Source organism: Tupaia chinensis, unplaced genomic scaffold, assembly GCF_000334495.1.
Source record: "Tupaia chinensis unplaced genomic scaffold, TupChi_1.0 Scaffold144269_1, whole genome shotgun sequence".
In the NCBI taxonomy this organism is placed as follows: domain Eukaryota; kingdom Metazoa; phylum Chordata; class Mammalia; order Scandentia; family Tupaiidae; genus Tupaia; species Tupaia belangeri.
Window position 1 is genome coordinate 295,907 of NW_006204127.1, and position 14,834 is coordinate 310,740.

The 14,834-nt window shown below is 40.7% G+C and overlaps 1 protein-coding gene and 1 pseudogene across 2 annotated transcripts in view; one reads left to right on the forward strand and one right to left on the reverse strand.

Annotated features, from left to right (window-relative positions):
- TRIM36 (tripartite motif containing 36) overlaps nt 1-14,520 on the forward strand; it is a 38,439-nt gene extending 23,919 nt beyond the window's left edge. For both annotated transcript variants that reach the window (XM_014583383.2, XM_027767454.1), the window contains exons 7-9: nt 7,517-7,804; nt 10,757-11,054; nt 13,856-14,520. In XM_014583383.2, the coding sequence (XP_014438869.1) occupies nt 7,517-7,804; nt 10,757-11,054; nt 13,856-14,210 (941 nt within the window). In that variant the 3' untranslated portion in view covers nt 14,211-14,520. The remainder of the gene's footprint in view (nt 1-7,516; nt 7,805-10,756; nt 11,055-13,855) is intronic.
- LOC102486310 (survival motor neuron protein-like) lies at nt 4,645-6,269 on the reverse strand (annotated as a pseudogene).
- Nucleotides 14,521-14,834: the final 314 nt, after the last annotated feature.

The following is a 14,834-nucleotide window of genomic DNA, read 5'->3' on the forward strand; positions in this document are numbered from 1 at the left end:
CCAGGGGAGATGGGCATGGCACAGTTCCTTCTCCGTTTCTCATTTTGGAGTCTTGGGTACACACACACACACACACACACACACACACAAACACCTGCCATGTTTTTCAAGCTGCCAGGGCTGATATTCAAACCATGAAGTTGGTTATGTGGGAGCCAGCTGTCTCAATCTCCATGCCAGTGGCTGAACCTCCCTCCCCATTCATGTTATTACAAAATGTTTTTATGTACAAAACTATGTTTTTATTGGTTTGTGTGTTTTAAAACATTGCATGAATGACAAATGTTATAGGTGTCTTTTTGTAAATTACTTTTTTAATATGTTAAGATAAATATTTAATACAGAAGTTCTGATTTAAAGCTATATTTGAACTTTATAGTAACATAATAAGTTATTTACCCATTGAGAGATAATTTGTTTCTATTTTTTTTCCCTCTTATAAGTAATGCTTTATTAAATGTCTTTGTAAAGGTTTCTTTGGGCACATATTCCTGAGGTTCTGTAAGGCAGAAACCTAGAAATGGAGTCTGCAGGCTTGAGTGGATTCTATGGTGTTCTAAGTGTCCCCGTTGTTGTATTAGTTTGCTTGAGCTGTCATAACAAGGTACCATCAGTTGCACAGCTTAAACAACAGAAATTCATTTTCTCACAATTCTGAAGGCTGTAGAGGTCTGAGATCAAGGTGCGGCAGGGTGGTTCTTCTGAGGCCTCTCCCCTTGATGGCTAGATTGTTCTTCTCTCTGTCATCACCTTTCTTTCGCTTGTACATGTCTGTGTCTTAATCTCTTTTTATAAGGATATCAGTCATATTGGATTAGGCTCCACTCCAGTAAATTCATTTTATTAGATTATTGGAAAGTCATGATATATTTTTCTATGAAAAAATGCATCATGATTTTCCTGACAACCCAATAGTTTAATTATCTTTTAAAAGACTCTATCTCGCCCTGGCCTCGTGATCTAGTGGTTAAGAGGGGCTAGATCCAAGATATCCAACTGCATGGCTCTGGTCCCAGGTACGGCAGTCTGAAAAACCTTGAAAAGCACTCTGGAAAAATCCCCAGAGGAGGAAGAGATGAAGGAGACGAGATTGCGGTGTGCCCATGCCTGCTTAGGATGCCTTTTCCCTCTCTCTCTGGCCAGTATAACCATCCTCTGACTCTGTCTCCAAATATATCGACCTCAGTCATGTTCTGAGGTGCCGAAGGTTAGGACTTCAACATATGCATTCGAGGGGGCTGCAGCAGCTCGTAGCATTTGCTTGTCTGTGTTTTCTGCTCTCTAGCAGGGAAGTCTTCTTTTCCCTTCGTTCTTATTTGTCTCCCTACGGTTTCTCTTTCATAATGGTGAGTAATCATAATCCTTACAAACATATAGTCTGGTTACTTCATAGATAGAAATTTGTGGATTTGTCCATTCAAGTACATTTATCTACAAACACAAAAGACGGGTGTGAGTGCCAGATGTGTGTGGGGGGGGTGAGGCCTAGGGAAGGGCATTTGGAGGAGGGGTACAAAGGCAGAGCACTGACAGGATGGGGAGGTGTGGTGTTATCTGTTGAAGATATTTTGACCAACTGGACTGGGGAGAAATGTTCACATTTTGAAACATTCACTTTGTAAGCAAAGCAATGTGATTGAATGTATATAAAAAATAAATAAACACTTAAAAAAAGTGCATTTATCTATCAAATGAAATTTGTCTTGTTGAAAGTTAAAGGACTAGCTTCATGGCCTCGTGGTGCAGGGAGATGATCACACATGGTCAGCTGTGGTTTGAGTTCTGGTCCCAGTGGTCTGGAAACACCCCAGGTATGTGTGTGTACATGCCCCAGGTCCTGAAAGGATGGCTAGATGGAGAAGGTATTGCCATTTGCCCAGGCCCCGCTGGAAGGTGCTTTCTCCCTCTGCTTCCCTGTTTTCAGGAGCAGAGGCAGACGTGCTTGCCATGTCCTGTCCTCTGCTGTGCTCGACGTGAATGTGGTGTGTGTACATACCTTTGCAGCCGGTCTAGCTGTTGGTCCCTACCACATGAGCCAAGTAGCGAAGCCTCGGAACTTTTCTGTGGAGAAGACTATGCATATGCACAAAGATAGCTGTGATATTTTAATCATTGTGTTTTTCGTAAAAAGTAAATGTATTTCCCAAAATAGTTACATGTTGATAAATGTAGATAGTAGAATATCATAGGTGTAAAAATACTGACAAAATCTATGTAAAGTTGTTATAGTGATTACCTTTTTTTTGCAATGACATATAGCTTGGTTTTTTTTGTTTGTTTGTTTTTTGTTTTTCCTTAGGTTTTTATTACAGGGTGCATTCACTTGCTGGAAAGAGAAAGTGAGAAATCACCCCCCGGGGGGTTGGCCATGCTGCAATCCTTCCTCTATTCTGGGATTTGGAGCATGCACACACATGGGCCTAGCATGATTTTCAAGCTACCAGTCTGGGACTCAAGCTGCTGTTCATCTTATGGCAGTCTAGCTCCTTAACTATGCCACCTGCTGGCTCCCTATAGCTAATTTTTAAATAAGTATTTTTTTTTTTAGAGGTTTTTTCTATAGGGCGCATTCGCTTGCCAGAGAGACAGAGAGAGACAGAAAGTGAGAAATCACCCCCCAGGGGGATGACCACACCTCAGTCCCTTCTCCTCCATTCTCCTCTCGGGATCTTGGGCATACATGCACACGTGCCCAGCATGAGTTTAAGCCACTGGGTCCGGGACTCAAGCCGCGGTCGACTACATGGGAGTTCAGCAACACAGCCATTACGCTAACTGCTGATCCCTTAAATAAGTATTTTTATCATACTTTTAAACATATAGAAAATAGAATAAAGTAATACAGTGAGCATACAGATACATTCCAGTGAGATTTATTGACATTGTATCAATATGTGCTTCACACACATATACATACATACACACATTTTGAAAAACTATCTAAAATGTTTTAGAGATGGTATGCTTCACTCCTAAACACTTCAGTATGCAAATTAGGTAACATTCTTCCATAAACTACAATACCTGTATCACAGCTCGTAAAATTAGAAAAATCATCTAATATAATTTAAAATCTAGTCTGTGTTCAAGTTTCCTTCTTGCCCCCAGGCTCAGTGTGTCTTTCACAGATAACTTTGCAAACCAAGATCTAATCAAAGATTGCACATTACATTTGATTGTTATATTCCTTAACTAACTTTTGATTTATAATGAGTACCCACCCTCTTCACCTTTTCTTTCCTGACACTGGTATTTTGAAGGAATGGGGCCAGTTTTCTTTTGCCACATTCCATATTTGGGACCTGTCTGATTGTTTCCTTCATAGTGTTATTTATTGGGTCATTGGAAAAATTATGATACATTCTAGCTTAGAAAAATATGTCTTGGGACCAGCAGTTAGTGTATTGGCTATGTCACTGGACTCCCATGTAGTCGTCCGCGGTTCATGTCCTGGACCCAGTGGCTTAAAACTCACGCCGGGCGCGTGTGCGTCCGTGCCCAGGATCCCGAGAGGAGAATGGAGGAGAAGGGATTGCGGCGTGGCCATCCCCTCTGGGGGTTGATTTCTTGCTTTCTGTCTCTATGTGTCTCTCTGTCTGTCTGGCAAGCACATGCACCCTATAGCAAAAACCTCTCAAAAAAATTAAAAAAAAAAAAAAAAGAAAAATATGTCTTGATTTTTCCAACAACCCAGTAATTTGTCACTCTATCTGTAGTATATCCTGCAAGTGGGAAATTTGATCTAAAGTCTTGACAAAATTCCAATTAAATTTTCGATCAAGCATAATACTTTCTACTGCATCACAAATCAGAAAGTATCATTGTTTGATTCCTAGCAATGCAAATTGAATTTGGATCCTAAGGATCTTTTTATTATTAAAAAAATAAGCTTTTTCACACAGCCAACTAGCAAGAATTCTAGTGAGGACATAGATGAATCTTTTATCTAATAGTTCTTGTATCACATGTCTTAAAGGGACCAGCAGTTAGCGTAATGGCTATGTCGCTGAACTCCCAAGTAGTCGACCGCAGTTCAAGTCCCGGTCCCTGTGGCTTAAACTCACGCCGGGCATGTGTGCATGTGAGCCCAAGATCTCGAGAGGAGAATGGAGTAGAAGGGATTGGCGTGGCCATGCCTGAGGGGCGATTTCTCGCTTTCTGTCTCTCTGTCTCTCTCTCTTTCTGGTGAGCGCACGCACCCTATAGCAAAATAAACCTCTCAAAAAATGTCTTTAATATTATTTTCCATTAACTTTTTAACTTATTTTTCCTTAGGATGTTTTTGTTTTGCTGTAGGGTACCTCTCTGGAGAGGGACAGGGAGAGACAGAGAAAGAGAAAGTAAGAAATCACTGCCCCAGGGGTGATGGCTATACCGCAGTCCCTTCTCTTTCGTTCTCCTCTCAGGAGTTTGGGCATGCATGCACATGGACCTGACAGTGTTTTCGAGCTGCCAGGTCTGGGACTAGAATTGTGGTCAGAGTCAGCCATGTGGGAGGCCAGTGCCTTCATCACCACGCCACCCACTTGCCCCAACTCTTCAAGTTTTTAACATTTCATGTATTAAATGTTTAAAAACACCTGCTTTCTTTAATTCATAAAAATTTATACAAAAGTGAGATTCATTGTTAAGATGATGGTGGATTTACTCCTTAATTGAAATGTCGTGCCTGCCTTCTTTTTGATTTTGCTTTAAACTCATATAATAGCCAGTATTATAGGCACTAGTGTGCTGAGATTAACATACTTCCCAAAGCATCAAAATCAAGGAAATCTCGACATATGGGAAGCCGTGGGGGAATTATTGGTGGTCCAGAGGGAAATGGTCAGTCAGCATAAGAAGCAGGGTGGTGGTGGTGGTGGTAGTGGTGGTAATGGTGGTGATGATGGTGGTGGTGGTGGTAATGGTGGTGGTCATGGTGGTGATGATGGTGGTGGTGGTGGTAATGGTGGTGGTCATGGTGGTGATGATGGTGGTGGTGGTGGTAATGGTGGTGGTCATGGTGGTGATGATGGTGGTGGTGGTGGTAATGGTGGTGGTCATGGTGGTGATGATGGTGGTGGTGGTGGTAATGGTGGTGGTCATGGTGGTGATGATGGTGGTGGTGGTGGTAATGGTGGTGGTCATGGTGGTGATGATGGTGGTGGTGGTGGTAATGGTGGTGGTCATGGTGGTGATGATGGTGGTGGTGGTGGTAATGGTGGTGGTCATGGTGGTGATGATGGTGGTGGTGGTGGTAATGGTGGTGGTCATGGTGGTGATGATGGTGGTGGTGGTGGTAATGGTGGTGGTCATGGTGGTGATGATGGTGGTGGTGGTGGTAATGGTGGTGGTCATGGTGGTGATGATGGTGGTGGTGGTGGTAATGGTGGTGGTCATGGTGGTGATGATGGTGGTGGTGGTGGTAATGGTGGTGGTCATGGTGGTGATGATGGTGGTGGTGGTGGTAATGGTGGTGGTCATGGTGGTGATGATGGTGGTGGTGGTGGTAATGGTGGTGGTCATGGTGGTGATGATGGTGGTGGTGGTGGTAATGGTGGTGGTCATGGTGGTGATGATGGTGGTGGTGGTGGTAATGGTGGTGGTGGTGGTAATGGTGGTGGTGTTGGTGGTGGTAATGGTGGTGGTGGTGGCCTACTGACTTTTAGTCCTGGCTTTCCTGTTCCTGGTTCATCCTGGCTCTGCCCTGAGAGCTGGTGGAGAGTAGAGTTCCATGGAGTAGCTTTTGACTTGGTGTTATTTGGATTATTTCCGGGGGACATGGAGGAGTGGAGTTCTCACTTTCATCCCTTGAAACTTGACTTTCATTTTTATTCCCTTGAGCATTCTCTTATGTGTTATTTAGCTACTCCAGAGATTGGGGAGGAGTAAGATAGATCTTGTTCCTCTTTATTTCCATATCCAATAAACCACAACACAGGTTTCTCTCTGAAAATCAACTAAAGCAATAGTAGCTGGGTAAATTCGACTATCTTCTGACCAAATGGCAGAACATTTGATACCAATTTTCCACTGTTTGAAGGGAGCCGTATTATTTTTTTCCTGGCATTTATTCTTCTTAACTGGTTTTCTTTTGGTGTGCCTTTTGATTTATCTGAAGTTTTACAAATGTTCTTTAGTGCATCCTCAAATGAAGCCAGAGCTTTATCATCAGCTTTTATCAATGCTGTATCCTCCCAGATGTCAGAGTCATCACTCCATCCTGGGCTGCAACAGGGCAGCATGGAGTCTTCCTGCTCCAGGATGCCACTGCCACCACTGCTGCCCATCTCCCTGGCGAGCCTACTGAGGGATGTGCAGCCTACAGCTCCATCCCTTCGGAGAGTCTATAATGATGATCTTGATTATCTTTGTATTACTTAACTTTTTAAATGTCTGTCTTAGTTTCTTATTTTCTTACAAAAATATGTTTATAATTAAGAAAAATTAAGTTGCTTTGCAAATCCACAGAGGAAAATAAGAAAGGATATTATGTAATGTTCATTAAGAGTTGTGTACTCACCAAACATAGATTTAAAAACTGTTAAAATAGGGACCAGCAATTGATGTAATGGCTATGTCACTGGATTCCCATGTAGTCAATCGCAGTTCAAGTCCCAGACCCGGTGACTTAAAACTTATGCCAGGTGCATGTGCATGTGTGCCCAAGATCCTAGGAGGAGAATGGAGGAGAAGGAATTGTGGCATGGCCATCCATTCTGAGGAGTGATTTCTTCTTTTCTGTCTATCTGCCTCGCTCTGTCTTTCTAGTGAGCGCATGTGCCCTATATCAAAAACCTCTCCAAAAAAAAAAAAAATTTTTTTTAAATAATTGTGTATGGGAGGATATAGATGAAAAATTTCAAGTCTATGATAATTCCAGTAGGTGGAAGGAAGATGGTTAAAATTTTAATTGAGCTTTTAAAAATTTTAATTCCTTTTTAAAATTATTTTTGCTATAGGGTATGTGCACTTGTTTAGAGAGACAGAGATAGAAAGTGAGAAATCACCCCCAATGGGAGATGATCACACCACAATCCCTTCTCCTCCATTCTCCTCTTGGGATCTTAGGCACGTACACACATGCACCTGGCATGAGTTTTAAGCTGTTGTTTTAGTGATGTGGGAGTTCAGCAACATAACCGCTACCCCATCTGCTGGTACCTAAAATTGTAATTCTTAAAGCTATAACTTTTTTAATCACTAGTTATTTATCACTATTATTATTATTTTAATTTGCTAGAGAGCACATGCACTCACTGGAGAGAGAGAAAGAGAGAGAGAGAGGGAGAAAGTCAGCCATGTGGAAGTTCAGCTCCTCAACCACATGCTATGATTGAGTCTCAATTTTATCTCCTTTTAGTTATAAATACTACAGTATTTAGTCTTTTTCTTCTGCATAACAGTATACATTTAGAAACTTTCAGACAGAATGGAAGTCATTAAGTATTGACAATGTATCATTTTTATGGACAAAAAGTACAAAGTTTGAAATATCAATAATTTAACATTGTTTTCTGTCTCATAATTCTTTCAGGCATAGATGTGCCCGAGATCAATGAGGAACAGAGCAAAGTTTATAACAATGCCTTGATAAACTGGCACCATCCAGAAAAGGAAAACGCTGATAGCTATGTTCTTGAATACCGGAAGATTAACAGAGATGACGAAATGTCATGGAATGAGATACAAGTGTGTGGCACAAGTAAAGTCGTTTCAGATCTTGAAAACAATTGTAACTACGCTTTCAGAGTGAGAGCCTACAGGGGTTCAATCTGTAGTCCTTGCAGCAGAGAACTGATTCTCCATACTCCTCCAGCTCCAGGTATTATGCATGCTGGAAATACAAAAAGTAAGGGTTGGAAGAGACCCTGATGTAGTAAACCAGTTGGTGTCTCTATGTAGACTCCACTGAGCCAGCTCTTGTTTTTAAGACTCCAGAAAAGTAAATTTGATACCTAGCTAGGATTTAGAAATGAACCAAATACTTGAATTTCTTCTCATAGAAGAAATCTGAGAACAGATTTCAATTCTTTCTTTGCTTTTGCCATAGGGCACATACACTTACTGGGTAGAGACATAGAGAGGGAAAGTGAGAAATCACCCCTGGGGGAATGAACATGCTGCAATCCCTTCTCCCCCATTCTCCTCTTGGGATTATGAGCATATACACACACATGCATGTGGCATGATTTTGTTTTGGAGAGGTGTTTTGTTTTTTGGGTTTTTGTTTGTTTGTTTGTTTTTGTTACAGGGCATGTGTACTTGCCTGAAAGACAGAAAGCGAGAGAAATCACACCCCTGCCCCAGGAAGGACGGCCACACCACAATCCTTTCTCTTCCATTCTCCTCTTGGGATCTTGGGCACGCACACACATGCGCCTGGCACGAGTTTAAGCCACCAGATCCAGGACTTGAACTGCGGTCAACTACATGGGAGTCTAGCGACATAGCCATTATGCCAACTGCTGGTCCCCACCTGGCATGATTTTCAAGCTGCCAAGACTGGGACTTGAACTGCATTTGACTGTGTCGGAGTCTAGCACCTTAACTACCACCCCACCTACTGGCCCCCAGGATTAGATTTTTGACTGGCATCAAATAGAGAAAACACGAAAGGAAGACATTTGAGCCAGCCAGGGCTATTATGTTGGGATTAAAATACCATAAGTGGTACATTAAAAGTTTGTAAATATTATTTATTTTTGTATGTAAAAATGCATCGTGACTTTTTCGATGACCCAATAGTATGATTTTTAATTTTTGGTCAGTTTATGGAAATCTCTAATAAAAGATAGGATCTAGGTAGATATTTTTCAGTTTAATAGGTTTAATATCCTGATATGTAATTTTGACTTGCTTGAGTGTTCTGTCTGACTCAGTGTGCTCAGCACATGTGGGTGGAAGGCAGGTGCTGGAACTTCATGGGTAGCTTCCCCTCCACATGCTAAAAGCTCCTCATGCTCAACCTCCACCCTTCTTCTTTCAAGATAAAGATTGCAGATGCTTCACAGAGTGCCTATAGGTTTCAGAGTGGAATTAACTTATAGATAGGTGATATTTCCTATTGTGTCTCTATGAATGAGGGGACATTTAGAACCAAAGTTGTGTTCTGTCCAGGTAGGCAGGGAAATATTTTGCTACTTCATGTCCTTAGAGACACCTTCAATTGGTTTTTAGATCCCCATTGTCTTCTCATCTCTACTGGCTTATGTACCCGAATTTTCTCTATACTGCCCTTCCTTCTCTTTTTATTCAAAATAGAGAAGTATTACTTGCTTTTCATGCACACTGTGGCTTAAAAAACTAGAATATAAATATATAGGGTTGGCTAAAACTATTTCTTTCAATTTTAGTAAAAATCCAGTAGAAAGTTTCAATAAAATCCAATAGAGAGTTTCAGATGAATAAGTATCAAGTATCTTCTGGTTTACACTATCTCTGCTTTCTTTTCTAGTTAGAAAGCAGAAGCAAAAACCTGGCCATGGCTGCTGTTTTCAGTAATGCAGTGGAGGGGAAAGGAGGAAGGGAAATGTTTGGGTTCTCTTTTCTCTGAGAGAAGCCACATGAATAGGATGGCCCTGAATTTGTTGTGCAAATGAGGAGACTTTTGTGATTGAGAGGAAGCATGTAACTATGCTAGGGTAATGGCTTTACCAGGAAGAACAGTTGGCCTGCATATGAGGAATGGCTGTAGCTTTTCAGGCACCCATTTACAAATTTTGGTATTATATGGATAAAATTTACCATTTTCATCATTTTGAAGTGTACAGCTTAGTGGCATTAATTACATCCACAGTATTGTGCAGCTGTCACCACTCGCGTTTTCAGAACTTGGCAATCGTCCCTACTGAAGCTCTGGGCCCATCAGATGACTCCCTGCCCCACTCCCTAGAACCCTAGTGACCTTGATTCTATTTTCTGTCTCTTTGACTTTGCCTAATTGGCAAAATCTAATTGCCTAATGTAAGTGAAATCTTGTAATGTTTGTTCTTTTGCATATGGCTTATTTGAAGAATTATCCACATTGTATCAGGTTTCAGACTTTCCTCCTCCTCTAAGGCTGAATTATGTTCTGTTTTATGTATGGACCACATTTTCTTTATCCATTCATCTATTGTGGGACATTTGGGTTATTTTCCAGTTGACTAGCAGCCAGTGTTGTGCTTAGTGGATTTGAGATGATAGAGATTTAGGAAAGTGGCATTATTTCCATTCCATAGTTTAGGAAATTAAAGTTTAGTTCCATCTCTAGTTAAATGCCTGAGCACGGATTCAAACCCAGGTCTCTTTGAACTCAAAGCCTTTACTTATTTTCTTCTTTTTACATTTCTTTATCTTGTTTTTCATGTCTACTATGTTAAATGACAAAGAAAAGGCTTTATTAAAATAACTAAAATTTTCCAAATTTGCAAAATTTGCAATACATAATTAAGAAAATATATACTTATGAAAACGTACAACTCTTTAAGGATAAAAAACAGATTCAGTAGTGTACAATATCTATGAAAGATTTGTTATCTCTATTCCAAAGAGTAAGTAGCATTTATAACATTTCACTTTTTAAAATGTCTTCGGCCTTTGAGATTTCTGCAGTGTTTGTTGTAGAGACTCTGCTGGAAGTTGCTGCGAGGTCTGGGTTTTTGTCATCATTGTCTGGAGTACTATGATACCGTCTCATCTCATTAATTCCTATTTAAAAAAAGTATCAAGTTTAAATTATGAAAATGCTAGTAAATGATGTTCAGACTTTAAGTTAATCTTAAGTCTTATTTAGTTTTCAGCTTCCTGTTTGATGAAAAGTGTGGCTATAACAATGAACACCTCTTGCTGAACTTGAAGAGGGACCGGGTAGAGAGCAGAGCTGGATTTAATCTTCTTCTTGCTGCAGAACGGATCCACGTGGGTTATTACACAAGCTTAGACTATATCATCGGAGATGTTGGCATTACAAAAGGGAAGCACTTTTGGGCCTTCCGTGTGGAACCATATTCTTACTTGGTAAAAGCTGGAGTTGCTTCCAGTGATAAACTACAAGAATGGCTCCGTTCTCCCCGGGATGCAGTTAGCCCAAGGTAGATTCTTATATTGATGTAGAACTTGATCATTCTTCTAAAGTAAATACCCTTGTTTAGCAAAATAAGTCTGGAAATAGACTCAGATTTATTTACTACATTTGGGGTATGCTTTTGGGAGATTCTAATATTTTAGCTACTGTTGGGTTGTTGGAAAAGTCATGACATTTTTTCTGTTTTTCTATGCAAAATATGTTACTGCTTTTCTGATAACCCAACATGTTTGGGTGGGTGGCTGAGCAAAGGAGACCAGCTGCCTTGAGTTACACCTTTAATAATGGAATTTATCAGGTAATTTCTGATGCCATGAGGAAATCTGTTTTGGACACCTCTTGATTATAATACAAATTCACAATTATAAATTGTGAAAGCCTTTTACCTATCACCTAAATTATGTGGTAAAAGTGGCCATATATAGTGAAGTACCTCTGATTATCATGTTTTGCATTTGGTATTAAGTTATTTTATTTTGGGACCCAAGTTTTTAAACTTTCTCATAAATCCATTACAAAATTGGATCACATTAGATGTGTTCATGGCATATAATTGCAGTGTCTTAAGCGATTCACCAATAGCAATTGTATAAGCTAGGTCTAAATGGAGCAAGGTGTACTAACCTAGACAAATAATTGTTGATCACTTATGGGAACAGTAATCTGAATGATAGGAAAGATCTTTTGCACAAAGATAATACATGTTTTTAATTTCTGGATCTGAAAAATGCAGTAGGGAAATAGTTAAACATAGTAGCATATGCACTTAATACAGTATTAGTATGAATGTTTAAAAATATGGGAACCAGGAGATGGCAGAATGGTTATGTTGCTGGACTCCCTAACATAGTCAACCATGGTTCAAGTCCTAAACCCAGTGGCTTAAAACTCACACCAGGTGTGTGTGTGTATGTGTGTGTGTGTCCAAAATCCTGAGAGGAAGAATGGAGAAGGGATTGTGGCATGGCCATCCCTCCTGGAGAGGTGATTCTCTCTCTCTGTCTTTCTCTGTCTTCCCAGAGCAAAAATCTCTTTCAAAAAAAGTTTATAGCATAAGAAATAATGGAAGTGAAAACTGATTAAAATTGTTGATGCATTATAATCCCAAATATATAAAAAGCAAGTAATACATATGAAAAAATGGAAGGAGCATGTATGAAAATTTTTATAATTTGTTAGAGGTTTTTGCTATAGGGCATGTGTGCTTGCAAAAAAGACAGAGACAGGGAGACAGAAAGCAAGAAATCACCCCCAGGGGGGATGACCACACCACAATCATTTCTTCTCCATTCTCCTCTTGAGATCTTGGGCATGCACACACATGTGCCCAGCGTGAATTTAAGCCACCAGGTCCAGGAGTCGAACCGCGGTGGACCACATGGGAATCCAGCGACATAGCCATTATGCTATTTTGCTGGTCCCACAATTTTTATAAATTTTTATTGTTTCATAATACAGGAAAAAACCCTTCATAATCCTTGTTTACATCATAGATTCATGTAGAAATCCTCAGCAAAAATAAGGTTCTTAGGAGAAGAATGACACATGGCTTTTTTTTTTTCTTTTCTTTTTTCATTATTTTGAAGTGCCCATTTATTTTACTTAGTCTGGATTTTATTTTAATTCCTTAGATTAAGTCACACATCATGTATTTTCTTATATATGATTGTTTGCTACAAATATTTCCTCTTTGGCCAGCTCCTTCATTCCCCCTCCCCCATTTTATTTTTGATAGACCCAAGTTATTACTGATTTTTTTTTTTTTTTAAGATATTCACTTGTATATCTATCTAGGGAAAAGTAGATGATTTTTGTTTTGTTTTGTTTTGCTTTTAGTTTTTTCTATAGGCACGTGTCCATGCCAGAAAGTGAGAGAGGAAGTGAGAAACCACCCGTCAGGGGACATGGCCTTGCTGCAGTTCCTTCTTCTCCAGTCTCTCTTGGATTTTGGCCACACATGCACATGCACCTGGCGTGATTTTCAAGCTGCTGTGTCTGGGACTTGAACCATGCAGTCGGCCATGTGGGATCCAGCACCTTAACCTCCATGCCACTTGCTGCTACTTGACTAGATGTTTAATGACAGGGAATTTAGGACTGAATCTGTGACTTAATTCTAAGGTTTTTTTTTTTTTTTTTGGAGAGGTTTTTGCTATAGGGCACGTGCACTTCCCAGACAGAGAGAGACAGAGAGACGGAAAGTGAGAAATCACCCCCGGGGGGATGACCACGCCACAATCCCTTCTCCTCCATTCTCCTCTTGGGATCCTGGGCACGCACGCACACGCGCCTTGTGTGAGTTTTAAGCTATCGGGTCTGGGACGCAAACCGTGGGCGACTGCATGGGAGTCCAGAGTCCAACGATATAGCCATTAGGCTAACTGCTGGTCCCAAAGTTAGTTTTTTTTTTTTTTGAGAGATTTTCACTGTAGGGCGCGTGTGCTCGCCAGACAGACAGAGAGAGACATAGAGACAGAAAGCGAGAAATCACCCCCCAGGGGGGATGGTCACGCCGCAATCCCCTCTCCTCCATTCTCCTCTCGGGATCTTGGGCACGCACGCACACGCGCCCGGCGTGAGTTTTTTAAGCCACCGGGTCCGGGACCCGAACCGTGGTCGACTACGTGGGAATCCAGCGACATAGCCATTACGCTAACTGCTGGTTCCCCCAAAGTTAGTTTTAATAGGAAATTTTCAATGTAAACTTTTTTTCTTTACTTTAAATGTATTATCTTGTGAAAATGTTTTAAAGATACTTGAAGACCTATGGATGAGGTACAGACAATTTCTTTGTGTGTTGCATTTTAGATATGAGCAAGACAGTGGGCACGACAGCGGAAGTGAAGATGCCAGTTTTGATTCTTCACAGCCCTTTACGTTAGTTACTATAGGCATGAAGAAATTCTTTATACCCAAGTCACCTACCTCTTCCAATGAACCTGAAAGTAGAGTTCTTCCCATGCCAGCAAGTATTGGGGTCTTCCTTGACTATGACAAAGGCAGAGTGAGTTTTTACGACGCAGATCACATGAAATGCCTCTACGAGCGCCAGGTGGACTGTGCCCACACAATGTACCCAGCATTCGCATTAATGGGCAGTGGAGGGATTCAGCTGGAAGAACCCATCACGGCGAAGTACCTGGAATACCACGAGGACATGTAGTTTAAATCTCTAATGTGACTTAGGGTAAAGGGGAGCAAAAAACCATGCCTTGGTGTTAAAGCTTCATAACTGATTACACGTGGTCTTGTACTCTGTCACCACACTTGTCTTCTGTGGGTGATTCTTGAAACAGAACCAGAACAGCCTCGCCCCTCCCTGTCGCCGTTCTGCCTCTTACAAACGATGGGAGCGAGGATGCTCTTTCCAGGTTACACTGCAGTGCTTAACCTGGGCTCTTTCCTTTCTGCACGGGAAATCTCACTGATTTATGTCAGCTGGTACTGCTGAGTCGTACATGGCTTTTTTCAGGAGGAGGGAGGGTGGATACAAAATTATTTATTATGCTTCTTTTGTGTTTGTTTTTTCATTTTTATGTCATGTTAATGTTCTAAGAGAAGATATTTTTTAAATGGCTGTGAATAGAAATTAGTACTTAGCTGTATGTCTTAAGATTTGTTTTAATAGGAAAACAAAAGTGTAGATAGGCAAAAAGGAAAAGGCTGTAAAAATGGTAGCATATTTAAGTGGAAAATTATGTATTTTAAAGTGTGTAATTACCTATTAAGCATATAGTGTCTGGAAAATGAACATCGCTGGCTTTTGGTTTTGTTTTAAGATCATAAA